This window comes from Nematolebias whitei, chromosome 1 (genome assembly GCF_014905685.2).
Source record: "Nematolebias whitei isolate Nwh7 chromosome 1, NemWhi1, whole genome shotgun sequence".
Taxonomy (NCBI): domain Eukaryota; kingdom Metazoa; phylum Chordata; class Actinopteri; order Cyprinodontiformes; family Rivulidae; genus Nematolebias; species Nematolebias whitei.
The window spans coordinates 16,948,820-16,970,467 of NC_056498.1; the positions used below are offsets into that span (position 1 = coordinate 16,948,820).

Sequence of the window (21,648 nt, forward strand, 5' to 3'; positions counted from 1 at the left end):
AAGGAAAAAACAAAACTATAAAACGCAGCTGCAGTAGTTATTAGCAACATTAGTCGAGCCATCCACTCTCCACAGGGTTTCTCTTAAACATTCATTGCTGCAAATTTTGCAGTTTGGTTGAATCTCGTTTTTTCATCACAACTCATGATAATCATATAATTAGTTAAGCTGCAACAAGCTGATATCAAAAGCTCCCGAGTAAATCTGGTGCTATTTGTACCACAGCGAGAAGATGCAACACGTTTGATTTTTTAACCTCAATAACCTGCTGTAATGTGAACAAGTGGGAACATGAGTCCTTTTAAAGCATGTGTCAAACTCAAGGCCTGGGGGCCAAATGCTGCAAATCTGCAGCATTGTCCATTAAAATGGCTCAACACTATTAATGTATTACAGAAAATATACATACGGTAGGCAGACTTAAAGATATGTAGACCATTGCATTATGTAATGCATTCGGGAAGTACTTTTACTTTTAATACTTTAAGTATTTTAAAAGCAAGTACTTAACTTTTACTTTAGTAAAAATGTTAATGTGGTACTACTTTTACTAGAGTAAATTTTTGTCTGTTTATTTGTACTTTAACTTAGTGTTCGAGTACTTTCTCCACCACTGCCAATCAAGCTCTTGTTGAGGAACCTGCAAGAAAATATGTTGGGTATCAAACTTGAATTCATGTAGATTCTGAAACTGGCCCTTAGTTTGAAAAAGTTTTTAATTATGGCCCCGTTTTGTGAGTCTGACACCCCTGTTAAAGCATCAAATCCGTTTTCTCACCAGTAGATGTTTACTGATGTTCCATGTTCTCAAAGTGCAGAGAGCAACGCTTCACGTCTGACTCGGGTATTGTTTGGATGCTGCTCCTGTTTGTTTCGGGTCATGTGACAGTGAGTTAACTCTGGGTTTATTGGTATTTAAATTCAACGCTCCGACAAGACAAAGTCCACATTCTGATCGTTTATTAACACGGGTTATAAATATTTTTAAACTGCTGCTTTTTAATCGAATCGCTAGATTTAAAAATCGATCCTTTCAGCCAAAAAGTGTTAGGAAAAAGACAAAACAGGGAACTAAAAACAAAACTACAGTTCTTTTTAATTTTATTACAAAAACAAAAAGGAGGATTTCAGAATTAAACAGTACAACATCATATCTACTCCGATGGATGAAACGAACAGACACGTGTGAGGAAGATGACGCAGGTGTGTAAGTTCACAAACCCCGTTAAAAAAATAATTCAGAAACCATGAATGAAAAAACAACGAATAGAAGGAAACGTTGATGAGGCTGGAGATTTTCCTTATTTAAATTTATATAAAAACACTTGGCAGAGGATATGTCAAGTCTTTATTTTTTTTTAATTATTTTTCATTACTTAAGAAATGAAATTTGAACAGAAAACATTGCAATAAAAACCCCTTTAAACACATGCACACACACTACCCCCCCCCCCTCAGATGGGTGAAAAACAAAAGAACAAGGAATGAAAATGAAAAAATAAAAAAATAAAAATAAAATTAAGAGATGGGGGGGGTCTACATCTATGTACAGAGGGTTTGTGTAAAGAGCCAGCTGGGGTAAAGGTTTGAGAGTAAACAGGGTTTGGCAGTGTGTGTGTGGTGTGTGTGTTAAAAGTTTAGGATCGTCTCTTCTTCTTGGTGGGCGGGGCCGACGATCGGACCTTCCTCTTCCTGTTTGAAGTGTCTTCGTCTTCGTAGTGGCTCTCGCGGTCAGCTGGGAGGAGGAGGAAAAAGTAACACTTTAGTATCTGAGCTACTGGTGCTGCTCGTTACCATAGCAACCCAGGGTGGGATGGATTAATCCGACCTGATCATCTGCGAGTTCAAGCGCAGACGGTGAGTCTGAGATTTGATTGAAAGAACAAATCTGATTTGACTGCAGCCATAAAACTTTTCAGACCTGAGCTCGTAAAAACCGGACAGGGAGTTTCCTCCCACACGAACAAACGCATAAAAAAACAAATATACAAACACACAGCCCTGCGGCATCAGCAGACAAGACTGGAGATATTTAAAGAGGTTCTTGATGAGCAGGTCTTTAGACTTTCTGAAGGGCTTTGAGTTTAATTCAACGGTTTCTGTTTTAGTCCAGTACCTGAACACATCAAGTCCAATCTGTGTGATTGATGACTCCATTTTATAAAAAAAAACTAAACTCAAGAGATTTACCATGTGACCACTTATTAATAAACCAGTTTTAGACCGGATCCATATACTCTGTTTGCAGCAGCTGGTCTCAAAGACACAAGTCGCTCCCATTTTTCAGTTCAGTCTATGGAAAATATTTTAAATTAATCAGCATGACACATTAACATCAATGAGGTGAGTCCATTTAAAACTTAGCATAAAATAGATTCAAGTAAAAGGACTGTGACCTGCATCTAGAACCAACTGAAGTTCTATTTCATCCCTCCTGACAGCCAGAGGGCAGTGCTGAAAGCACCGAATGTTCCCTTTGTGCATGAGCTGTTCGAGTAATGATACCAACGGAGTCACAGGTGTGACACGGATGACCAATCAGAGGCTATATAGCCCGACGTCATCCGCAGCTCTGCTCTTTTTTTCTTGTCGCGCGCGGTTCAATTCAGGGCTTCAGCCCTTTGAACCTTTTCTGAACTTTTTACCGTCGTCGGAAGCCCGACTGCCCGTCTGCGGGAGTAGCGCGTTCGCCCTCCTAGGGCTGCAACGGTTTAACCCTGTTCAAAGGTATTTTCTGCTGATTCGTTGGGGGCTATGGCGGTTTCCGCCTCTCCCAACTTACAGCGTCTGACTACTATGTGTGTGATTCAACACCGGTGAGTAGTGTTTTCCTTATATTTCGCCGTTGGTTAACGGTAGCGTTCGCTCCGCTCCCGCTTGTTGGGAGACCTCCAACCGCATGGTCGGCTGGACTGTGCTCCGACGTTGTTTATGACTACCATGTGTGTGATTTAACACTGGTGAGTAGTGGTTTTTTTGTTTATATTTTGCTATTGGTTAGCGGTGGCATTCGCTCCGCTCCTGTTTACTGGAGACCTCCAACCACGTGGTCGGTTGGACTGAGCTCCAAAGTTTGCTTATTACGTAGCCAGCTGAGTTCCTGGCCTTGTTTTAATTGGTGAAGGCGAGCGTTCACGCCTCATCTCCCAATTGTCCTCTTTACCAGCTGAGCTAGCGGTGTTAACCTTTGAGTTTCTTGCTGTAATTTTTTCGTCCTATATCTTGGACATAGCTGGGTAAGGAGCGTGGACGGCTCTCACTGCTGTACAGTCTGTGAAGCCATGCTCCAGACAGATGATGGTCACGACCTGTGTCCTGCCTGTCTTGGACATGACCATCTGGTGGAGGCCCTGTCAAGAGAACCCCTGCATGAATTGCAACTTCATGTCACGTGCTGTGAGGGTGGCCCGGCAGGCCCAGTTTCGCCCCAAACTTGGCGATGACCTCCCGCCTTCTGGGCAGGAGGCTGAGGCTCCACCTAGGCGATCGAAGCGCCGGACTGAGGTCACAGTCTCTGTGGCCCCTCCTGGGAAGAAGCGAGCCAGGTCTGATAGGGGCCTCTCCACAAGGGTGGAGCAGTTCTCCGCTGAATTAGCAGAGATGAAGTCCCTTTTTCAGGTACGCCAACTGGGAACTGAACCAGTGGCAGCGACCGGACTCTCCTCCCCACCCATGCCTGAACTGGCCGCGGAGGAAGATGTGCCATCCTTGGCTGCCTCTGTCTCTCACTTTTTAGGTGAGGAGGATGGGCATTCATCTCAAGTCTCAGAGACAGCTTCACTTTCTTCTTCTCGGAGAGCAGTTAGTGGGTCAGGTGATGGCTCGATGCAGGACGTCATGCGTATGGCCCTGAGGCAACTGCAGCTGGACGTCCCGCAACCAGAGGCATCCACCCCTGGAAGTGCCTTCTTCAGGCGCGGACTGACCCCTCCTTCCTTTTCTGTCCCTCCATCAGAGGAGTTCCTGAGGGAGTTGTATGGTTGCTGGCGGGACCCCAAAGCCTTTGCGCGCCTCTCCGCAGATGGCCGAGTGTTGGCGGCCATGCATGAGCCAGCTGCAGCAGGCTTGGATCGCATGCCAGCGATAGAACCTGCTGTTGCCTCTCTCATTGTGTCACCAGAGGAAGCTCTGCGCAGTCATGTTTGGTGCCCACGAGCTCAGTGTCGTGTCACGGATGAATTCCTCTGCAGAGCCTATGCCGCCGGAGCGCATGCTGGCCGCTTAGGTAATTCCTTGGCACACCTCATGCTTGCCCTCTCCGCGTCCCTTCAGGGGACTAGTGGTGCGACATCAGCAATGGGCTTTAGCGATGCAGTGCTTCAGGCCTTTGCACTAATGACCAGGGAACTTGGGCGTGTGATGTCCTCCTTGGTCCAGGATCGCCGACAGGTCTGGTTGGCGCAGTCAGCATTGACTGAGCCATGCCATAGAACCCTCCGTAATGTCCCAGTGGTACCGGGGGAGTTGTTCAGTTCGGCTGCCTTGGAAGCGCTGAAACGGACTGTCCAGGCACGACAGAGAAGACACCAATTTTTAAGCCTTAGCAGGGCAATGCCCCCTCCACCTCCTCGGCATCCAAGGCGCCCGTCGGCTGACTCCAGCATGCAGCCGCCGCTTGGGGGTCATAACTGGCCGGGTGGTCCTTACCCTCATGCGGTTCAGCAAAGGCCCAGCAGGAGCTTTCGTGGGTCGGTCCACTGATCAACTGGGCAGGCTCGGACCAGGGACTCTGGCTGCCGCCCCCTGCCATGGAGGGAGACGGTGATGCCATCAGGCCGACCGTTGGATATTTCTCCCACCAGCAGCTCAGTTACTGGGCTGCTCACGCCGTGGACCCATGGGTGGTTGCCACTCTGACCCATGGTTACCGGCTACAGTTCCGACGGCGGCCTCATATCTCACGCTGGGTCAAGATGACTGTAATGGCCGACCCGATGAAAGCTCGAACACTAGACCAGGAACTTTGCGCCCTCCTGGCCAAGGGTGCAATAGAGGCAGAGGACCCTCTGCAACAACCCAGGGGCTGTTACTCGACTTACTTCCTCGTGCAAAAGAGGACGGGCGGGTTTCGTCCCATTTTAGACATGAGGGGACTCAACCAGTACCTAAGGGAGCTGCCCTTCCACATGCTCACGACAGCAGAAGTCCTTCAGGCTGTCACGAGGGAAGAATGGTTCACGTCTGTAGACCTGAAGGATGCGTATTTTCATGTGCCTATTGCGGCAGAACATCGCCGCTTTCTCAGGTTTGCCTATCGGGGTCACCACTGGCAGTTCCGGGTACTCCCATTCAGGCGCTCTCTCTCCCTGAGGGTGTTCACTCGGTGCGTGAAGGCAGCCCTCTCTCTTCTGCAGGCCTGCGGAGTGAAGATTCGTACTTAGACGATTGGCTTCTCTGCGCCCTGTCTGCGCCCCGTCTCAGGCCTGTGCCTTTCACGACACAAACCGCCTGCTTGCTCATATGTCCCAGTTGGGCCTCAATGTCAACCTGGAGAAGAGCTGCCTGATCCCTTCCCAGACAACCACCTTTCTTGGGGTGGTTCTGGATTCATCTTCCATGAGAGCTTGCCCATCCGCTCAAAGGGTGGCCGGCATACTCCAGCTGGTCAGTCGGTTCAGGCTGGGCAGGCAGCTCCCCTGTGTTGCCTTCCTGCAACTACTCGGCAAGCTGACATCAGTCACTCAGGTGGTGCCCTTAGGACTGCTGTCACTTCACCCCTTGCAGAGGTGACTCAACAGCTTTCACCTGGATGCCAGGCTGCACAGGCGTCGCAAGCTTGCAGTGATGCAGTCATGTCTTCTTGCCTTGACTCCATGGAGGGACGAAGATTATTTGTCCAGGGGTGTCCCCATGGGAGTGGTAGTGTGTTGCAGGGAAGTAGTCATGACAGATGCCAGCTCCATGGGATGGGGGGCTGTGTGGCAACACAGAGCGGTTCAGGGCCGCTGGGGTCAAAGGGACCACTCCAAGAATATAAATGTGCTGGAGCTGCGTGCAGTGCACTTGGCACTCAGGCACTTCTTGCCTCACCTGGAAGGGAGGCATGTTCTTGTTCGGTCAGACAACACCTCTGTTGTCTACCACATCAACCATCAGGGGGGCACCAGGTCAGCACAACTTCTAAGAGAGTGTCCAGAGAGCTCCTGGAATGGGCCTCTTCTCGCCTGTCCACCCTGCGGGCAGCGTACTTACCAGGGCGACACAATCAGGTCGCAGATTTTCTCTCCCTCCGGGAGAGTGGTCCCTCTACAGCGACATAGTGCTGATGATCTGGGATCATTTTGGTCAGGCAGAGATAGACCTGTTTGCGACGGAAGAGTCGACTCGGTGTCCCCTATGGTACTCTCTTACGGGGGCGTCGGGTGCGCTGGGCCAGGACGCATTGGCTCATCCTTGACCAAGGGTCCTTCTATATGCCTTTTCACCCCTTTCTCTAATTTGGCCAACCCTTCAGAGTCCTCGAGGAGGGCCACAGGATGCTGCCGGTGGCTCCGTATTGGCCAGCGCGACCATGGTTCCCACTGCTACGAAGTCTATGTCAGGGCATCCCATGGTGTCTTCCGACCAGGAGGGACTTGCTGTCTCAGTTAGGGGGACTGATACGGCACCCCAATCCTCAACGTCTTCGGCTGTGGGTGTGGCCACTGCAAGGCTAGGACAGCAGCTGACTGGAGTTTCGAGCCCCGTCAGACACACCATCCTGGGCGCCAGGGCACCCTCTACTCGTCAGCAGTACGAAAACAGGTGGCGTCTGTTTTCCCAATGGTGTTCTGATCCCAACGAGGATCCAGTCACCTATACAGTACCCACCGTTCTGGAGTTTCTCCAGTCTCTACTTGGTCACACCCGACGGCAGCTCCACGTGCACCAGGTTGGGACCTGCCCTTGGTTCTCGAAGCTCTGTGCCGCCCTCCTTTTGAGCCTCATATGTCTCATATGTTCATTACAGCAGCTGTGACACCACGAAGATGTGATGACATTGTTTTGTTTTATTAGTGATATAATGATGGTGAATAGTCACTTGAATTGAGTTATTGTACCTAGTTCTACCACCAGAGGGCAGCGCTTCCACTGAGCCTGGAGCAACCTCAAATCAGCTTCATTTCACTGCGCTGCCTCTGTGCAATGCAGCTAATTTGACCATTGAAGTGCATTTATTAAGTAAAAGTTCAACTGAGCCACACCGATATAATGTAGAGCAAACAATTGTGTTTTTAGGTGCGTATATTTTTATATTTCGAAGAAATGCAGTGTTACTCCTTACTGATTTCCTCCCTTTGCGCACTTCCAGAGCACCAAGGCAACAAATACTTTTGAAATGCAGCTGATTTGACCGTCAAAGTGTATTTATTAAGCAAACGTTAGACTGAGACACACCTTTGTTATAATTTCAAGCAAACAAATAATTGTTTTTAAGTGCTAAATCTTGATAAATTCTTGTTAAAGTCCTCCCGTGCACGCTCCCGCCATTTGGCAGCCAATTGATTTTTGCAACAACACTGGCCCACATTTCCGGGTTGTCAGCGGTGACGCGTAACAAACGCAATGTCTCTCTGAATCTGGATGTTTTTGAATCCAGGTGGAGATTTTTGGGGGAACTTGCACATGTGAAGTGGCATATGAGCACTACAGGAGGCTGCAGTCCAGTTTTTCTGCACTAAGAAGTTATAATAAATAACAGTTATAACTGTTAACTGTTATTTGTAATAACTGTTATTTATTATAACAAACAGTTATAAAAAATAACATTTATAATAAATGGCAGTGAGCAGAGTGTTTTTGTGCTGCTCACCCTTTTTCAGCATGTAGGAGCAAAACTGATAAAATCCAGTTACAACGAGACATTACTGTATTCATCAGTTTGGACGCAACTGTCATGCAGACACTGCATGTGCGATGAATGCAGCCGAGCCCATCAGGGTTGCCAGATAAATTCAAAATGTCTTATTAACCCCCTCCTTTTCTGTGCACATGTTCAACAAACACAACACACCTCACGTTAGAATACCTTTACTCAGCACATATGACAGTTGAGGTCAAAATATTATAAATTTAAAGCCACAGTACTATAGTTCTTAATTTCTTATCTGGCAACCCGATTGACATGAAGCGTTTTTCATGTAAACCTGCTCTGTTTTTGTTTATCCCCATTGAACATTGAAAAACATAAACGTTTCCAGAGGTTGTTCTCATGTAAAAGGGGGTTGACTTGGTCATTTTAAAAGAAGCTCCCATGCTGAAAAACTGTGGACACCCCTGATGTAGAGATTTGAGGACCCCCCATGTGGTATTTCATGTGACTCGCTGTGAACTCCCGACCACACATTTGAGAATCACTTCCTCTTCTGATGTTAGATACGAACCTTTCCTGGCTTCCTCCTCCAGCTCGTCCCAGTCTTTCCCACTCTCCTCCTCGCTGCCAAGTGAAGCACTGTAGTCTACAAACAGACAGAAGGAACTCAGTGAAGAATCCATTTCCGCTGTTCTGTTCATAAAAATGTAAAATAAATTAAATTGATCTTATCCAGGAGTACAGTTGTCACAATACTAACAATCTGTTGATACTATGAATACTTGATGCTGTTTTCATACCACAATAAATTATAGGTAGAAATCATTTTAACATAAAAATAATCATACCCGAGTCTTCTGTGTCTGAGCTGTAATCTTCATCGCTGTCTTCCTCCTCCTCTTCCTCTTCGTCTGCGGATGGGTTGAACGTTTCATCCTCCATTTCTGACTCGGAGTCTTCCTCTGCGCCGCTTCCCTGGAACGAAGCGTCAGAAACAAAGAAAACGTTTGTCCAGCATAACATGTAACGTGTAACATGTAACGTTTAACGTGATATAAAACAAGAAAATTTGAAGGACAAATGGTTTTTGAGGAGTAAACAAAAAAATAAGAACAAAAATGTGGGTCCTCACTTCGCTCTCCGGGTCCAAGAAAGACCAGCCTCCTTGCTCAAAGAAACCCTCGGGGTCGTCAACGATGGTCTTCATGATCTTGGTCCAGTTCAGAGACTGGACTCCCTCCGTGTACTTGATGTCACAGGAGCTGAGGAAGAAACCAGAGGAACCGGGTGAACTCTGCCGCTACGCTCTTGTGTGCATCACGCTGAGCGGGCGCTTACTTGAGCCACTCCTTGATGGGGTCCAGAGAGTTCACAGGCACGGCGTTGATCATGGTGACCTTTTTGTTGTAGTCCTTGTAGACGATGACCACGTCAAAGTTCTTCAGGTGGAACTGAACGCGCTCAAAGTGGACCAGCTCTACCTCGTCGAGGGTCACCACAAACGGCGGCTAAAGACAACAATTTAACCACAAACAATCAGTATTAGTGTTTCCCCTACCATTACGCAAGCGGGGCGCCTCGCCCCGTCACCAGAACTGGGCCCCGTCTATCGACCCCCCACCTCCCTCCATTGACAACTGTCGGTATTGATGTAGATGTTGAGAGTGATAGTTTAAGCATAGCCTTTAATAATTTAATAAACTAATTTGGTTTTACCCAAAACGTTTGCAAATCTACTCATTCTTATCATCACACTCTTGATTTAGTTCTGACCTATGGTATAGAGATTAAGGACTCGGTAATAGTTCATCAACCATTTTTTAATAACCTCTGAGTTTACATTAAATGACTACACAGTCACCGAGAGTAAATTTCATCTCAGCAGGTGCTTATCAGAAAATCCAAATTTAAACAATCGCTTCCATCAATGTTTTCCTCTGTCTTGCAGAGTAATGCATCAGAGAACAGAGACTTAGATCATCTAGTTGATCATTTACAACTTCAATGCAAACTTCACTTGATAAAATTGCTCCACTGAAAAAGAAAGTAATCAATCAGAGGAAACTGGCTCCTTGGTTCAATTCTGGGTTACGTACTTTAAAGCACACATCTAGAAACCAGGAGAGAAGATGGCGCTCTACTAATGTTGAAGAATTTTATTAAACTTGGAAAGATAGTCTGCTAACGTATAAAAAAGCTCTCCGTAAAGCTAGAACTTTATATTACTCATCTTTAATAGAGGAGAATAAAAATAACCCTAGGATTCTGTTTAGTACTATTGCTAGACTAATTAAAAGTCCCATTTCTGTTGAACCATGTATCCCTACAACTATAAGTGGTGATGACTTCATGAGATTCTTTATAAATAAAATTATTTCAATTAGAGAGAAAATTCAAACCATCCTTCCTTCTACTATCTCTAGTCCCCTGTCAAATGAGGCAACTTTAAAAATTTCACTAGAGCCTGATTTATGTTTGGACAGTTTTTGTCCTGTTGAGCTCTCTGAATTGTCAAAAATAATAATCTCATCCAAACCATCCACATGCCTGCTAGATCCCATCCCAACCAGACTGTTTAAAGAGGTATTTCCTCTAATTAATGTTCACATTTTGGATCTACTTAATTTGTCTTTAATGGATGGTTATGTACCACAGAGCTTTAAGGTTGCTGTAATTAAACCTTTACTTAAGAAGTCTGACCTTGATCCAGAAATTCTGGCCAACTATAGACCTATATCTAATGTAACTTTCATCTCAAAATTTCTAGAGAAAATAGTTGCAGGTCAGTTGCGTGAACATCTAAAAAGAAATAATCTGAAGAGCTTCAGTCAGGGTTTAGAGCTCATTATGCACAGAAACAGCACTAGTATAAGTCACTAATGATATTCTCATGGTCTCAGACAATGGACTTGTGTCTATACTGGTCCTGTTAGACCTCAGTGCTGCATTTGATACAGTTGATCACAATACTTTACTACAGAGTCTTTAATATGATATTGGGATTACAGGAACAGCTCTAAAATGGTTTAAATCATATCTATCTGATAAGATTCCAGTTTGTAAATGTAAATAATAAATCTTCTTCATACACCAAAGTTAGTCATGGAGTTCGTCAGGGCTCAGTGCTTGAGCCAATACTCTTTACTCTATATATGCTTCCGTTAGGTAAAATTATTAAACAGCATGGGATACATTTTCATTGTTATGCTGATGACACACAATTATATTTGTCCATTAAACCCAATGAATCCAATCAGCTACTTAGACTACAAGCAAGTCTTAAAGACATAAAAACCTGGATGACCCTTAATTTTCTCCTTTTGAACACAGACAAGACTGAGTTTTTGGTTCTTGGACCTGAGCACCTTAGGAATGAATTTTTCAGTCTTTCTCCCTCCTTAGATGGCATTAATCTGTCCTCCAGCTCTAATGTTAAAAATCTTGGTGTTATTTTTGATCAGGACATGTCTTTTGTCCCCCACATTAAAAACGTTACTAGAACAGCCTTCTTCCACCTGCGTAATATCACTAAAATTAGAAACATCTTATCTGAAAATGATGCAGGAAAAACTGGTCCGTGCACTGCACACATCTAGACTGGACTATTGCAACGGTTTATTATCTGGGTGTCCAAATACTTCTTTAAAACGTCTTCAGTTGATCCAAAATGCTGCTGCCAGAGTCTTAACTGGAGTTAGTGGGAGAGATCATATTTCTCCAGTTTTAGCTTCTCTCCATTGTCTCCCTGTCAAATCCAGAGTTGAATTCAAAATCTTACTTCTAACCTACAAAGCTCTCAACAACCTGGCTCCATCTTATATTACAGATCTTCTTGTTCCATATTTTACTAACAGAGCACTTGGCTCTCAGACTACAGGTTTACTTGTGGTTCCTAGAATTTACAAAAACAGAATGGGAGGCAGATCTTTCAGTTATCAGGCTCCTCTCTTGTGGAACCAACTTCCAATCTCTGTCCGTGAGGCTGACACATTATCCAGTTTTAAAATTAGTCTTAACACTTTCCTTTTTGCTAAATCCTGTAGTTAGGGTTGGCTTGGGGTTCCTGAGCTGTCCCTTAGTTATGCTGCTATAGGCTTAGACTGCTGGAGGACAAACTGACCACACTTTTTCACTCTGCTACTTAGGAATGTGTGATATGGCATAAAATTCATATTGCGATATGTATTGTGAAGGGTGGCGATAACGATATATATCGCGATACGTTTTTGGTATAAAACTTGTTAAAAAAAAAAAAGAAGCATAGGGTGTCCTTTTGCCATAATATATTTTGAATTGAGAAAATTCCACTACTAGGTCCAGAGAGTTTTTAAATAATAAACAAATCAAGTATTAGGCTTCTTTCTTGAAGTGCAAAACAGTGCAAAAGATATCAAATGTAGTTTTAGTCATGTTTTAAACAAAAAGTACGTTAACTCTTAACAGTTTCCAGTCTTACTTAAGAAATGAACAGCAACAGAGCAGCATTTTACACTGAAAACACTTCACCCTCCAAACCTCTAGTGGGCGTCTCCTTTCGCTTTAATGGAGAGCTGACACAAAATGACTCTGTGGCTTTGACCAGAGGGTCTTGCAGTAAAATCCCACAACACAGCGTTCTTATCACAGATCAGCGAGCAGGTTTCTCTAAAGATGACCAACACTGACTTTAACTTTCGATGGAAAAACTGTTGACGGAACACAGCGTTTTGCGCATGCGTCAGAATACGGCAACACTACGGCATGCCGGCTGGAGTTAGCTTGTAGCTTCGCTACTTAGCTCTCGAAGAAAAGACTAACGCCACTTGCGCAGTTTTCAACTAAAAAAAGTAACGATTAAACTGACAACTCTGATTTTACTTCAGACACAGCATTACTGCGGTTAGCCGGTAGAAGACAAATCTCTATCGCAGGCTAAATTTCTATCGTTTCTACCGTGTACCGTTTACATCGCGCATTCCTATTGCTACCATCTTTACTTACTCTCAACCTGTTTTGTATTTGTAATTTTTTTCCATCCTTAACATGTGTTTTTTTCGTCTTTCAGATACACCTGGACCTATACCTGGACCTATACCTGGACCTACCATTCTGTGTTCGTCTGTCTCTCCTTCCTGTCCTCTCAAACCAGCCGCTCAAAGCAGATGGCTGCTTGTCCTGAGCCTGGTTCTGTTGGAGGTTTCTTCCTTTAAAAGGGAGTTTTTTCATTCCACTGTTGCCACTGTGCTTGCTCAGGATGGGAGACTGCAACAAAGCCAAAATTCATCTTGTCTGCTGGATTCCTTAGATAGAGAACTTTACTAATTGGCTTTTATGTTTGTGAATGTTTCTGTAAAGTGCCCTGAGACAACTTTGTTGTGATTTGGCACCTTATAAACTGAAATGAATTGATGTAGCATGGGGCACAATACAATCATGCTTGCAAAAATAAAATGCTACTGACGTACCGCATCCCCCTCCCCCCCAACAAATACCAGCAGCAATGTAGTGCCAAGCTAGCAGGTGGGCAACACAGAGGTGACTCCGTCCCGTCCCCCGCACCTGTCGCAAATTACCGGCAGCAACGCTAAACACAGATGTGACAAACCCTGCCACCACTTCCCCACCCCTGGTAAATAAAAACCGGCAGCAACAAAGCGCTAAGCTAGCAGGCGTGAAACACAGACGTGACTCCGTCTTCACCTGTTGTCAATAAAAACCGTCCGCAATGTAGCACTAAGCTAGCGGGTGGGCAACACAGACGTGTCTCCGTCACGTCCCCCGCACCTGTCGCGAATTACCGGCCGCAATGCTAAACACAGATGTGACAAACCCCGACACCCGGTAAATAAAAACTGGCAGCAACATAGAGCTAAGCTAGCAGGCGTGACACCGTCCTGTCTCCCCCACCCGTCAACAATTACCAACAGCTACGCTAAACACAGATGTGACCCTCGCCCACCCCCCCCCAGGGAAAGTTTCCACCTTTGAAAGCTCCTGGGAGTTTGCAGACCTGGTTCTTACCCATTCTGTCACGTTGACGAGAGAACTGGACGTGGGCTGTAATAAGCAGGTACTCCTGTAGGGGGCGCCCTGGAACCTGAACATAGAACATACCCAACCATCAGCCCATCACAGCATCTCCTCATCCTCACACTAATCCTTCATGTGCTGGTCCACTCACCCCAGGTCCCTGAAGGGCACCTCGAACTCCAGCTCCTCCTTCGTCAGCGTCTCCACCTTCTCGATGAAGTTCTTGAAGGCGGACTTGAGCTTGTGCCTCATCTCGCGCTCCATCTGCTCAGCGTACAGGTCGTCCCGGTCGTGCATGTGCTGGTGTTTGCCCAAGTCTGTGGTGATCTCCCCGACCTCCGTGTAGAACTGCACGTCTGTGTGGCGCCTCTTACCGAACATGATGGCGTTCTGGGGAGAAGCCACAAACGGGTCAGGCTGCTGTTTACAAACGACCTCCAGCCACAGCCGCATTCAGAGACGCTCTTTGCTTACAAGCTTCTCTAAAGTGGAAACATACAGCTGCATGAAGTGTAACACACACACACCTTGAGGTGGAAATGCAGAACGATGATCATCTCGCCGTCACACGGCTGGAAGATGGCGTGCTTAATATTGTTATAAAGAATGTCCACTTTATCTCCGCGAACCGAGGTGAAACGAAAACCTGAGAAGGTGAGAATGAAGAACGTTAACATAATGCGGTTAACACGTGTTAAAGCGACTTCCTGTCTCCGCACCATTAGTATGAGCCTCCAGCGAGCCCTGCATCCTCTTCTGGGCGATGTTGGGTCTGATGTAGAGGTCTTTGAGCTTGGGGTTGCTCCGGTTCAGGTTGATGACCAGCGAGTCCTGTTTGACGATGCCCTCCTTCTCCTTCTCTTCGGCTTCTCGCGTCTTGTAGCGCTTCTGTACCTCCTTAATGATGCGAAAGGCATTCTGGAGGTTTGTGGAGGGAACCGACGTGTCACCTGGAGCCTTCAGGTTGGACGCTCGGTACGTGCTGGAGGCAGGAAGTGGTTGGTTTGAAACAGTACAGCAGATTGTGATGAAGCATTCACTCTGTTGTCATCCAGTTTTTTCAGTGTATTTTTCAGTTTGATTGTTCTTCCACATTTTTTGTGCTTTTTCAATAAAAATCAAAATGTTCAGAATTCAGGACGATCCTGCTGTGACTTTTGGTACTGGTGCAACGTTAGCTTTTTGAAATATTTAGCCTTTTCTGCCATTTTTTTCTCAAAGAAAATGAATTGCACTCGTTGTCCTTCCTTCACATCTTTAGAGCCGTTTACAACATTTTACTGCTCCTTTCACATTTTGTTCTGCTTCAGCTTCTTTCAGCTTGCTTCTGACTGAATGTGGAGCTGTGACAGGGAATTGGAGCAGCTGTTATCAGGACTGTGTTCTTCCTGGCAACACTCATGAATGGTGGAATAATCTGGAGAAGCTGTGAGCTCGACTTTTGGAGTAAAGGATCAATTCGGCTGTTTTGGAGTTCCATCAGAGAATATGTACAGCGAGACTTTAAAGGCAGAAACAACAATTCACGAGTTCTGCCTGACCCAAACTGTGGCCTTGATGCCGGACTTATCTCAACTCCTCCTGGAATGTTTTGAAAACAACAAAGATGCTTTGACTGTTTCCTCACCCCTCCCTTCCCCAAGGCCGTGGACATGTAACAGAACCTCAACTGGGCTGAAGATGAACGTGGTCACCTCTTATCTGGACAATGGCTGAGAGGGGGCTCTGGACTATGCTATGACTTTCCCTTAAAAAGTCAATGTTTTCACCGCCTATATGTAAATGTACAACGTCTGTTTATGTTGCTTTGCTGTGGTTGGTTTTTTTGATGCCTCAAATCGTGCCCTGTCTAGGACACGGTGTGAGAGATCTTTTTTTTATACCGTCTCTCCTCATGTTTTCTTTCCTTTTCTCATCTAAGCAAAATATTATTCTGAATAAGAATAAGAAGGCTGCGCTATTTATAGCCGCAGCTTCGTGCACTCCGCCCATCTTCGGACGACTGTACGTACATATTCGCGTTGTATCTCGGTGCAATGCCAATAAAGTTTATTCTGATTCTGATTCAGAGTTTCAGCCTTTTCTGCTATTTAAGCTACTGTTTAGCCGTTTTATGCTAATTTTTGACTTTTCAGCCAATTCCACATTGTTTGCACTCATTTTATTTTTTCAGCCTAATCCTGTAAAAATGTGCTCTCTCCACTTCCTTCTTGTAAGCTTCTTTCTGCTTTAACTGATTTTCAGCAGTTTTTTTTGTTAATTTAAGCTGTTTTCAAATAATTTCCACTATTTTGTGCTCATTTCTGCTTCTTTCAGCTAAATTGGGGAAACGTGTTCTTTCTGCTTTATTCTGCTAATTTAAGCTTGTTCTACTTTTATAGCTACATTTTTAGCATTTTTTTAGCTAATTTCAGCGGTTTTCAGATAAATTCAAGTTTTTCATGGTAATTTCAGCTACTTTCAGCTTAATTAACTTCTTTCTGTTAATTTCAGCTTGTTATGCCCCTTTCAGCATATTTCTGCAGGTTTCAGCTTTTTCAGCTACTATTTAGCTGTTTTATGCTAATTTTAGCATTTTCAGCTAATTCCACATTTTTAAGCTAATTTGCAATTTGCAAAATGCAATTTCTCTAGTTAGAATACAAATAATACATGTAATAATACAAATGTAGACTCATTTAGAAAGATTAAAGTACTTCTGAACAACAGCGGATCATAAAACATTGAATTTACAAAAACTTTTCATATTAAGACGTTTAGAAAAACTTACATTTCTTTGACAAACGTAGCGTCGGGGTTGGGGAAGATGTTTCCCTCCTGTCGTCCCAGAGAGCTGCCAGGGACGTAGAAGTTGATCCTCAAGTAGGTGTAGTCTCCTTCTACAGACATACTGATGTTCTAGAGGAAAGAAGAACCAAAGAAGTGCATCAGTATACCCTCCAGTTGGTTTTAAGCCTTTTATCTAAAGTATTAAAGTATTTAAACGTCAGTGTACCTTGATGGTTGCGATGTGAAATGGTGTGGCGATGCCAAAAACGGGCATGACAACAGTTTCGTACTTCTTGTCGATGTAAATCTTCATGTCTCTGATCTCCTTTTCTCTGGGCATCTGAGACACGTTTTTATAAGACACGTTTGATTTTCTGGCCCTGTGAGAGAAAGATGAAGTCTCAATTAATGAGCCAAGACTTAAAGAAACATCTGGATAAAGATTTTTTTAAAAAGTGAAGATAAAATAAACTTTTCTTAGAAAAACTATATTTCCTCTTTGACATTTAAAGTCCTCTTTCAGAACTGTCCTCCGATGCAGAACTCCATGGTGATGGCAGTTCTCCAGGATCTTGTTGAGGGTCATGGGTATGAGTTTGTTCTGAATCATCACTTTCTCCTCTTCCTCCTGCTTTTGCTCTGTGTGTGTGTCTTGGAGCTCCTGGTACACATCTTACGAACGAAAAAATATCATTATGGATCTGGTGAGCTGGCCTTTCAATGCAATCAAAAAATATTTTTAACAAGATGACAGGGTCCTCATGTCCTGCTGAGACTCATGCTGCAGGATACACCAGGGATCCGTGGGGAGTTTGGCAGCTGATGTGCTTTTCAGTTCTGTCTCAGGAGGAGGACACCGAAGATGTTTATATAAGTGAATTCATGATAGCAGGGTTTCTGCTCTCTGGCATCGGCAGGTCCCCGTTATCAACTTTTGAAGAAGACATCAACAGCAGTTTCGACCATGGTAAAACTTCAGTGTCTGCGTGAAGGTTTGGTTCGTGCTACAAGTACTCAAAATCAGCCGATTTACGAGCCAAACTAAGATTGAAGCGATTTGTGAGAATCAAAGGCCACCTGCGACTTCTAGGACTCGCCAGAATGTTGGATTCCACCTTGAAGAAGACTCAGCACAAATCAGTGGATTGCCAATAAATTTGGCCATTTTGGATGTGGAAAGTACCAGCAGGACTCAAGGCTGACAAGAAAAAACAATCAGCCTGAAGGAAATCAACAATTGTGGCTTATCTGAATCCGACTCCCCCGTTTGGCCTCGGATGCGGGCTGACTATCACATTTCTCCTGGGACATGGGTAAACTAAGGAAAAAGCTTTGTCTATCGCAAATCTTGACGTCAAATGCACATGTAATTGCGTTTATAAATGTGCTTGCTGGTAGAGTTTTTTGATGTCTCAAATCGGGTCCTGATAGGACAAGATATGAAGAGATCTTTTTTTTGTAATACCACCATCTATCCTCATGGCCTTTTTACCTTTTTTGATCTAAAAAAGTATTCTGATAAAGAATAAGAGGGCGCGCTCTTGTAGCAGCAACGTGCACTTCGCCCATCTTTCAGACGACTGTACGAACATAATCTCACCGTATCCCAGTACAATGATGATAAAGCTTATTCTGATTCTGATCAACCCGTGTTTTCAGAGATAATCCTTTTTCCAGTCCCAGGATCTTCTGGTTCACATACCACACCTTGACCAGGTGTCTCATAATGGGGTTGGTTGTCTTCTTAGAAATTGTAAGAGAATAAAGTCCCATTTGAATCCAGGAGGGAATACCATCCTTTTCAAAGAAAAATTAGATGAATCTTATTTGAGCTGCTACATATTATTATCATTATTTTTAACTGGGTAGTCGAAGGCCTCCAAATTTATAATCCAAGGATCGAATGTCAGTGGAACTTTACATCTCCATGTAAACTGTCTTGACATGTTTAATGTTTTGAAGAAAATATTTGATAATGGAATGGGCATAGACTGAAAAAGACATGGTAATCGAGGTATTATGTTACTTTTTACAGTTAATTCTGTCAATCAGAGTCAAATCTCAGCTGGACGTTTTCCATCTTTTTAAGCAGTGGGATGTAACTGAGTGTGTATAGGTTTGCAAGACTGTCAACAGTTATATCTAAATATTTGATGCCATTTGGAAGAAACTGGCTTGATTGTTGGTACACAAAGCAAGTGTAACCTAGTTAAAGAGTATAGAGATATATGAGGAGCTTCTTGAAATCTACCAAAAAGAGCCTCGTTTATTGATGATGGCTCGAACACTCACTTCTGGGTGTGCTGCTCTCCTTTCTGCTCCGTCAGGCGGCGTTTGGCCTCCTCGTTCAGATGACCGGCCAACTCCTTCTGGTGAGCTCGCCTCTTCTCCTCTGCCGTCATCTCGTTCTAAACATGATATGAGGAACAAAACAACTTTTATTTTAAAAAAAAACATGAGAAAATATTCTTAGGATGAAAACATACATGCAAAAACCAGACGACTTTAGATGGTGGAAAAAAAAATTCCAAAAGCACAACAAAGTATAACAAATTAAAAATCACTCAAAATGACCTTTCCCATCAGCAGGGAGCTTTCCAATCAGTTTGGCTGATGACATTTTAGAAAAACCAATACTTACCTTCCCAAGTAGCTGATGGAGTACAAAGACATTCACACACTTAGTTATACGCAGCATGAAGACGGAGAAAACACTGATCACAGGAGCAGCAACACAAACAGCAACACTTACTCTGGTTCTGTCAGCCAGCAGGGCGGCGCTGCGAGCCCCTTTCCCCAGCAGCTCCTCTGCATCGTCACCATCCTCATCCTCGTCTTCCTCGTCGTCGTTCTGAAATGAAAACATCCCTCTTTAACTCCGGATGTTTTATCTGTTAACTGCTCAGGGATCACTTCACTGTCTTTAGATGCAAAATGCTGAGATACCTGGTAATGACTTCTACATGTTAAGCTTTAAACACTCAGTCGCAGAAGGTCTCTTCATTTATGAGCTTCTCAAATTACTCCTTCCAACTTGCCTTCACACTTTCCTCGCTTGTTAGAACATTACCATTTCTACCTTTAACAAGCCTAACCTGCTGCACATCCTTTCCAGCCTGATCCCTCTGTCTCTCCAGTCAAATCAAGTCCTTCTCTCCCTCTTTAGTGTCCAGCCTCCCATACAACCCATCATACTCCTTCTGCTTTGCCTTTGCTCTCTATGTTGCATCTCCTTATATTCCATCCTCTTACTGTCCCATTTGTTCTTGGCTAATCTCTTGGGGTCCGAGATGGTGTAGAGGTAAGGCAGCTGATTGCCCACTGCTCCACCTTGATGTATCTCATGTGTGATTGGTTAAATGCAGAGAACTAATTTTGCCATTGTATGGAAACATACAGTGATGACAACACATCGCACTTTACCTTCAAGAAGATCGCCACATTTTTTATCTTTTTCTTCACTGGTGTGAGTACTGTGGCAGCTTCCTCCTGTAGCACAAACATTTCAGGTTCAGAGTAAAAACTAAATGAAAATTGTTTCACTGTTTTCCAGCGAGTTCAGTCACAATACTAGGGCTGCAACAAGGAATCGATAAAATCGATAAAAATCGATGATTAAAAGCGCTGGCAATGAATTTCGTTATCGATTTGTTGTGTCGCGCGATTATGAGACTTTCACGGCACTGCAGAGCAGTTTCGTTTTGTTCACGGGCAGTTCATTGTCAATGCTGACTGACTGAATAAAGTTTTGAAAAAAATAAAAACTGCAGCGCAAGTTGAACAGAGCGAGGGGGGAGCAGAGCAGAGACTGTTTTCAAAGGAAATTTAAGTAAATTTTACAAATGACCAACGCAGAGAAAACGGTTCGACCCAAGTCCTCCAAAGTGTGGGAGAACTTCACAAAGATAAAAAATGAGAAGCATGTCGCTTTGAAAATCACCGACACGACACGGGAGAACCACAGAGATAAAACGTAAACATGTCGGAGTCACGAGCTGCAGCGGATACAACATGTTTCACTCCCAACTCGTGTTGCAGGTGAGTCTCTACAATTTAACACATTTGTTCTGTTTCAAGAGAGAAAATGTAACGTCAGTCTGTCTGGTAGATGAAGCTGCTGTTTGTTTGTTTATTGATTAACGATGGTGATAGAGAACGTGTGTTACTTTTTATTTAATTTAATTGGAACAAGCAGTGTTTAAATGTGATTTATAAATAAATCTAACACAAAGATAATAATTTAATGATTAAGCTTCAACTTTTAATTTGCTGGCAAAGTCTGAAGACACTGCTTGTATGGCAGGATGAATTGCATTTAAATAGGAATTAAAGTAATTTATTACATCTACTCAAATGTGTGTAATTAAGTATTTTATATATGTGTGTGTTTAATTGCTCTTTTAGCTACTTTTGCCTGAACCTAACACTGTAAGTGAAACAAGGCATTTCTTGAGTTAAATTATGATATAATACATATTTACTCTCTCATTCCAGAAAACAACAACAAACAACAACATCCTTCATGATGGACAGACATCATGGACACCACAGCAGCAGCTGTCTTCGCTGAAACATCCTGAACATGATCATCACTGACATGAGGCCTCTGTCGATGGTTGAAGACGAAGGCTTCACTACAATAATCCATATTTTTAATCCAGGTTACAATAATCCACACTTTTAATCCAGGTTACACTCTTCCCTCAAGGACACATTTTACAAAGTAGCTACATATTGTGCAGGTATAAAGCATACATTTGTATATAATTTTGTGTACATTTGTTTTTTTAAACTGTTTGACTAACTTTTATTTTTTTTATTCAATATTTTACTAACAGAATAGTCAAACGGCAACCTGTTTTTTGTGTGAATTGCTATGTCAGTCAAATGTTCAATTTTGGAATAAAGGGGTGGAAATTAAAACGTTGTGGGGTTTTTTGCAGATTCATCGATTAATCGAAAAAATAATCGGCCGATGAATCGATTATTGAAATAATCGTTAGTTGCAGCCCTACACAATACATCAATAGTTTATATATTATATATATATATTATAATATATATATATATATATATAT

General features: G+C 43.7%; 1 protein-coding gene across 3 annotated transcripts in view; it reads right to left on the reverse strand.

Annotated features, from left to right (window-relative positions):
* Positions 1-1,470: 1,470 nt before the first annotated feature.
* Positions 1,471-21,648, reverse strand: part of supt16h (SPT16 homolog, facilitates chromatin remodeling subunit) — a 32,668-nt gene continuing 12,490 nt past the window's right edge. For 2 of the 3 annotated variants that reach the window (XM_037675437.1, XM_037675445.1), the window contains 15 exons: positions 19,994-20,059; positions 19,323-19,421; positions 19,212-19,223; positions 18,863-18,978; positions 16,797-16,950; positions 16,572-16,699; positions 14,521-14,783; positions 14,329-14,447; positions 13,953-14,191; positions 13,793-13,868; positions 9,131-9,300; positions 8,925-9,054; positions 8,641-8,767; positions 8,364-8,438; positions 1,471-1,735 (listed from right to left, as the gene is read on the reverse strand). In XM_037675437.1, coding sequence (XP_037531365.1) covers positions 1,638-1,735; positions 8,364-8,438; positions 8,641-8,767; positions 8,925-9,054; positions 9,131-9,300; positions 13,793-13,868; positions 13,953-14,191; positions 14,329-14,447; positions 14,521-14,783; positions 16,572-16,699; positions 16,797-16,950; positions 18,863-18,978; positions 19,212-19,223; positions 19,323-19,421; positions 19,994-20,059 — 1,872 coding nt within the window. In that variant the 3' untranslated portion in view covers positions 1,471-1,637. The remainder of the gene's footprint in view (positions 1,736-8,363; positions 8,439-8,640; positions 8,768-8,924; positions 9,055-9,130; positions 9,301-13,792; positions 13,869-13,952; positions 14,192-14,328; positions 14,448-14,520; positions 14,784-16,571; positions 16,700-16,796; positions 16,951-18,862; positions 18,979-19,211; positions 19,224-19,322; positions 19,422-19,993; positions 20,060-21,648) is intronic. The other variant, XM_037675453.1, reaches the window with a different exon arrangement.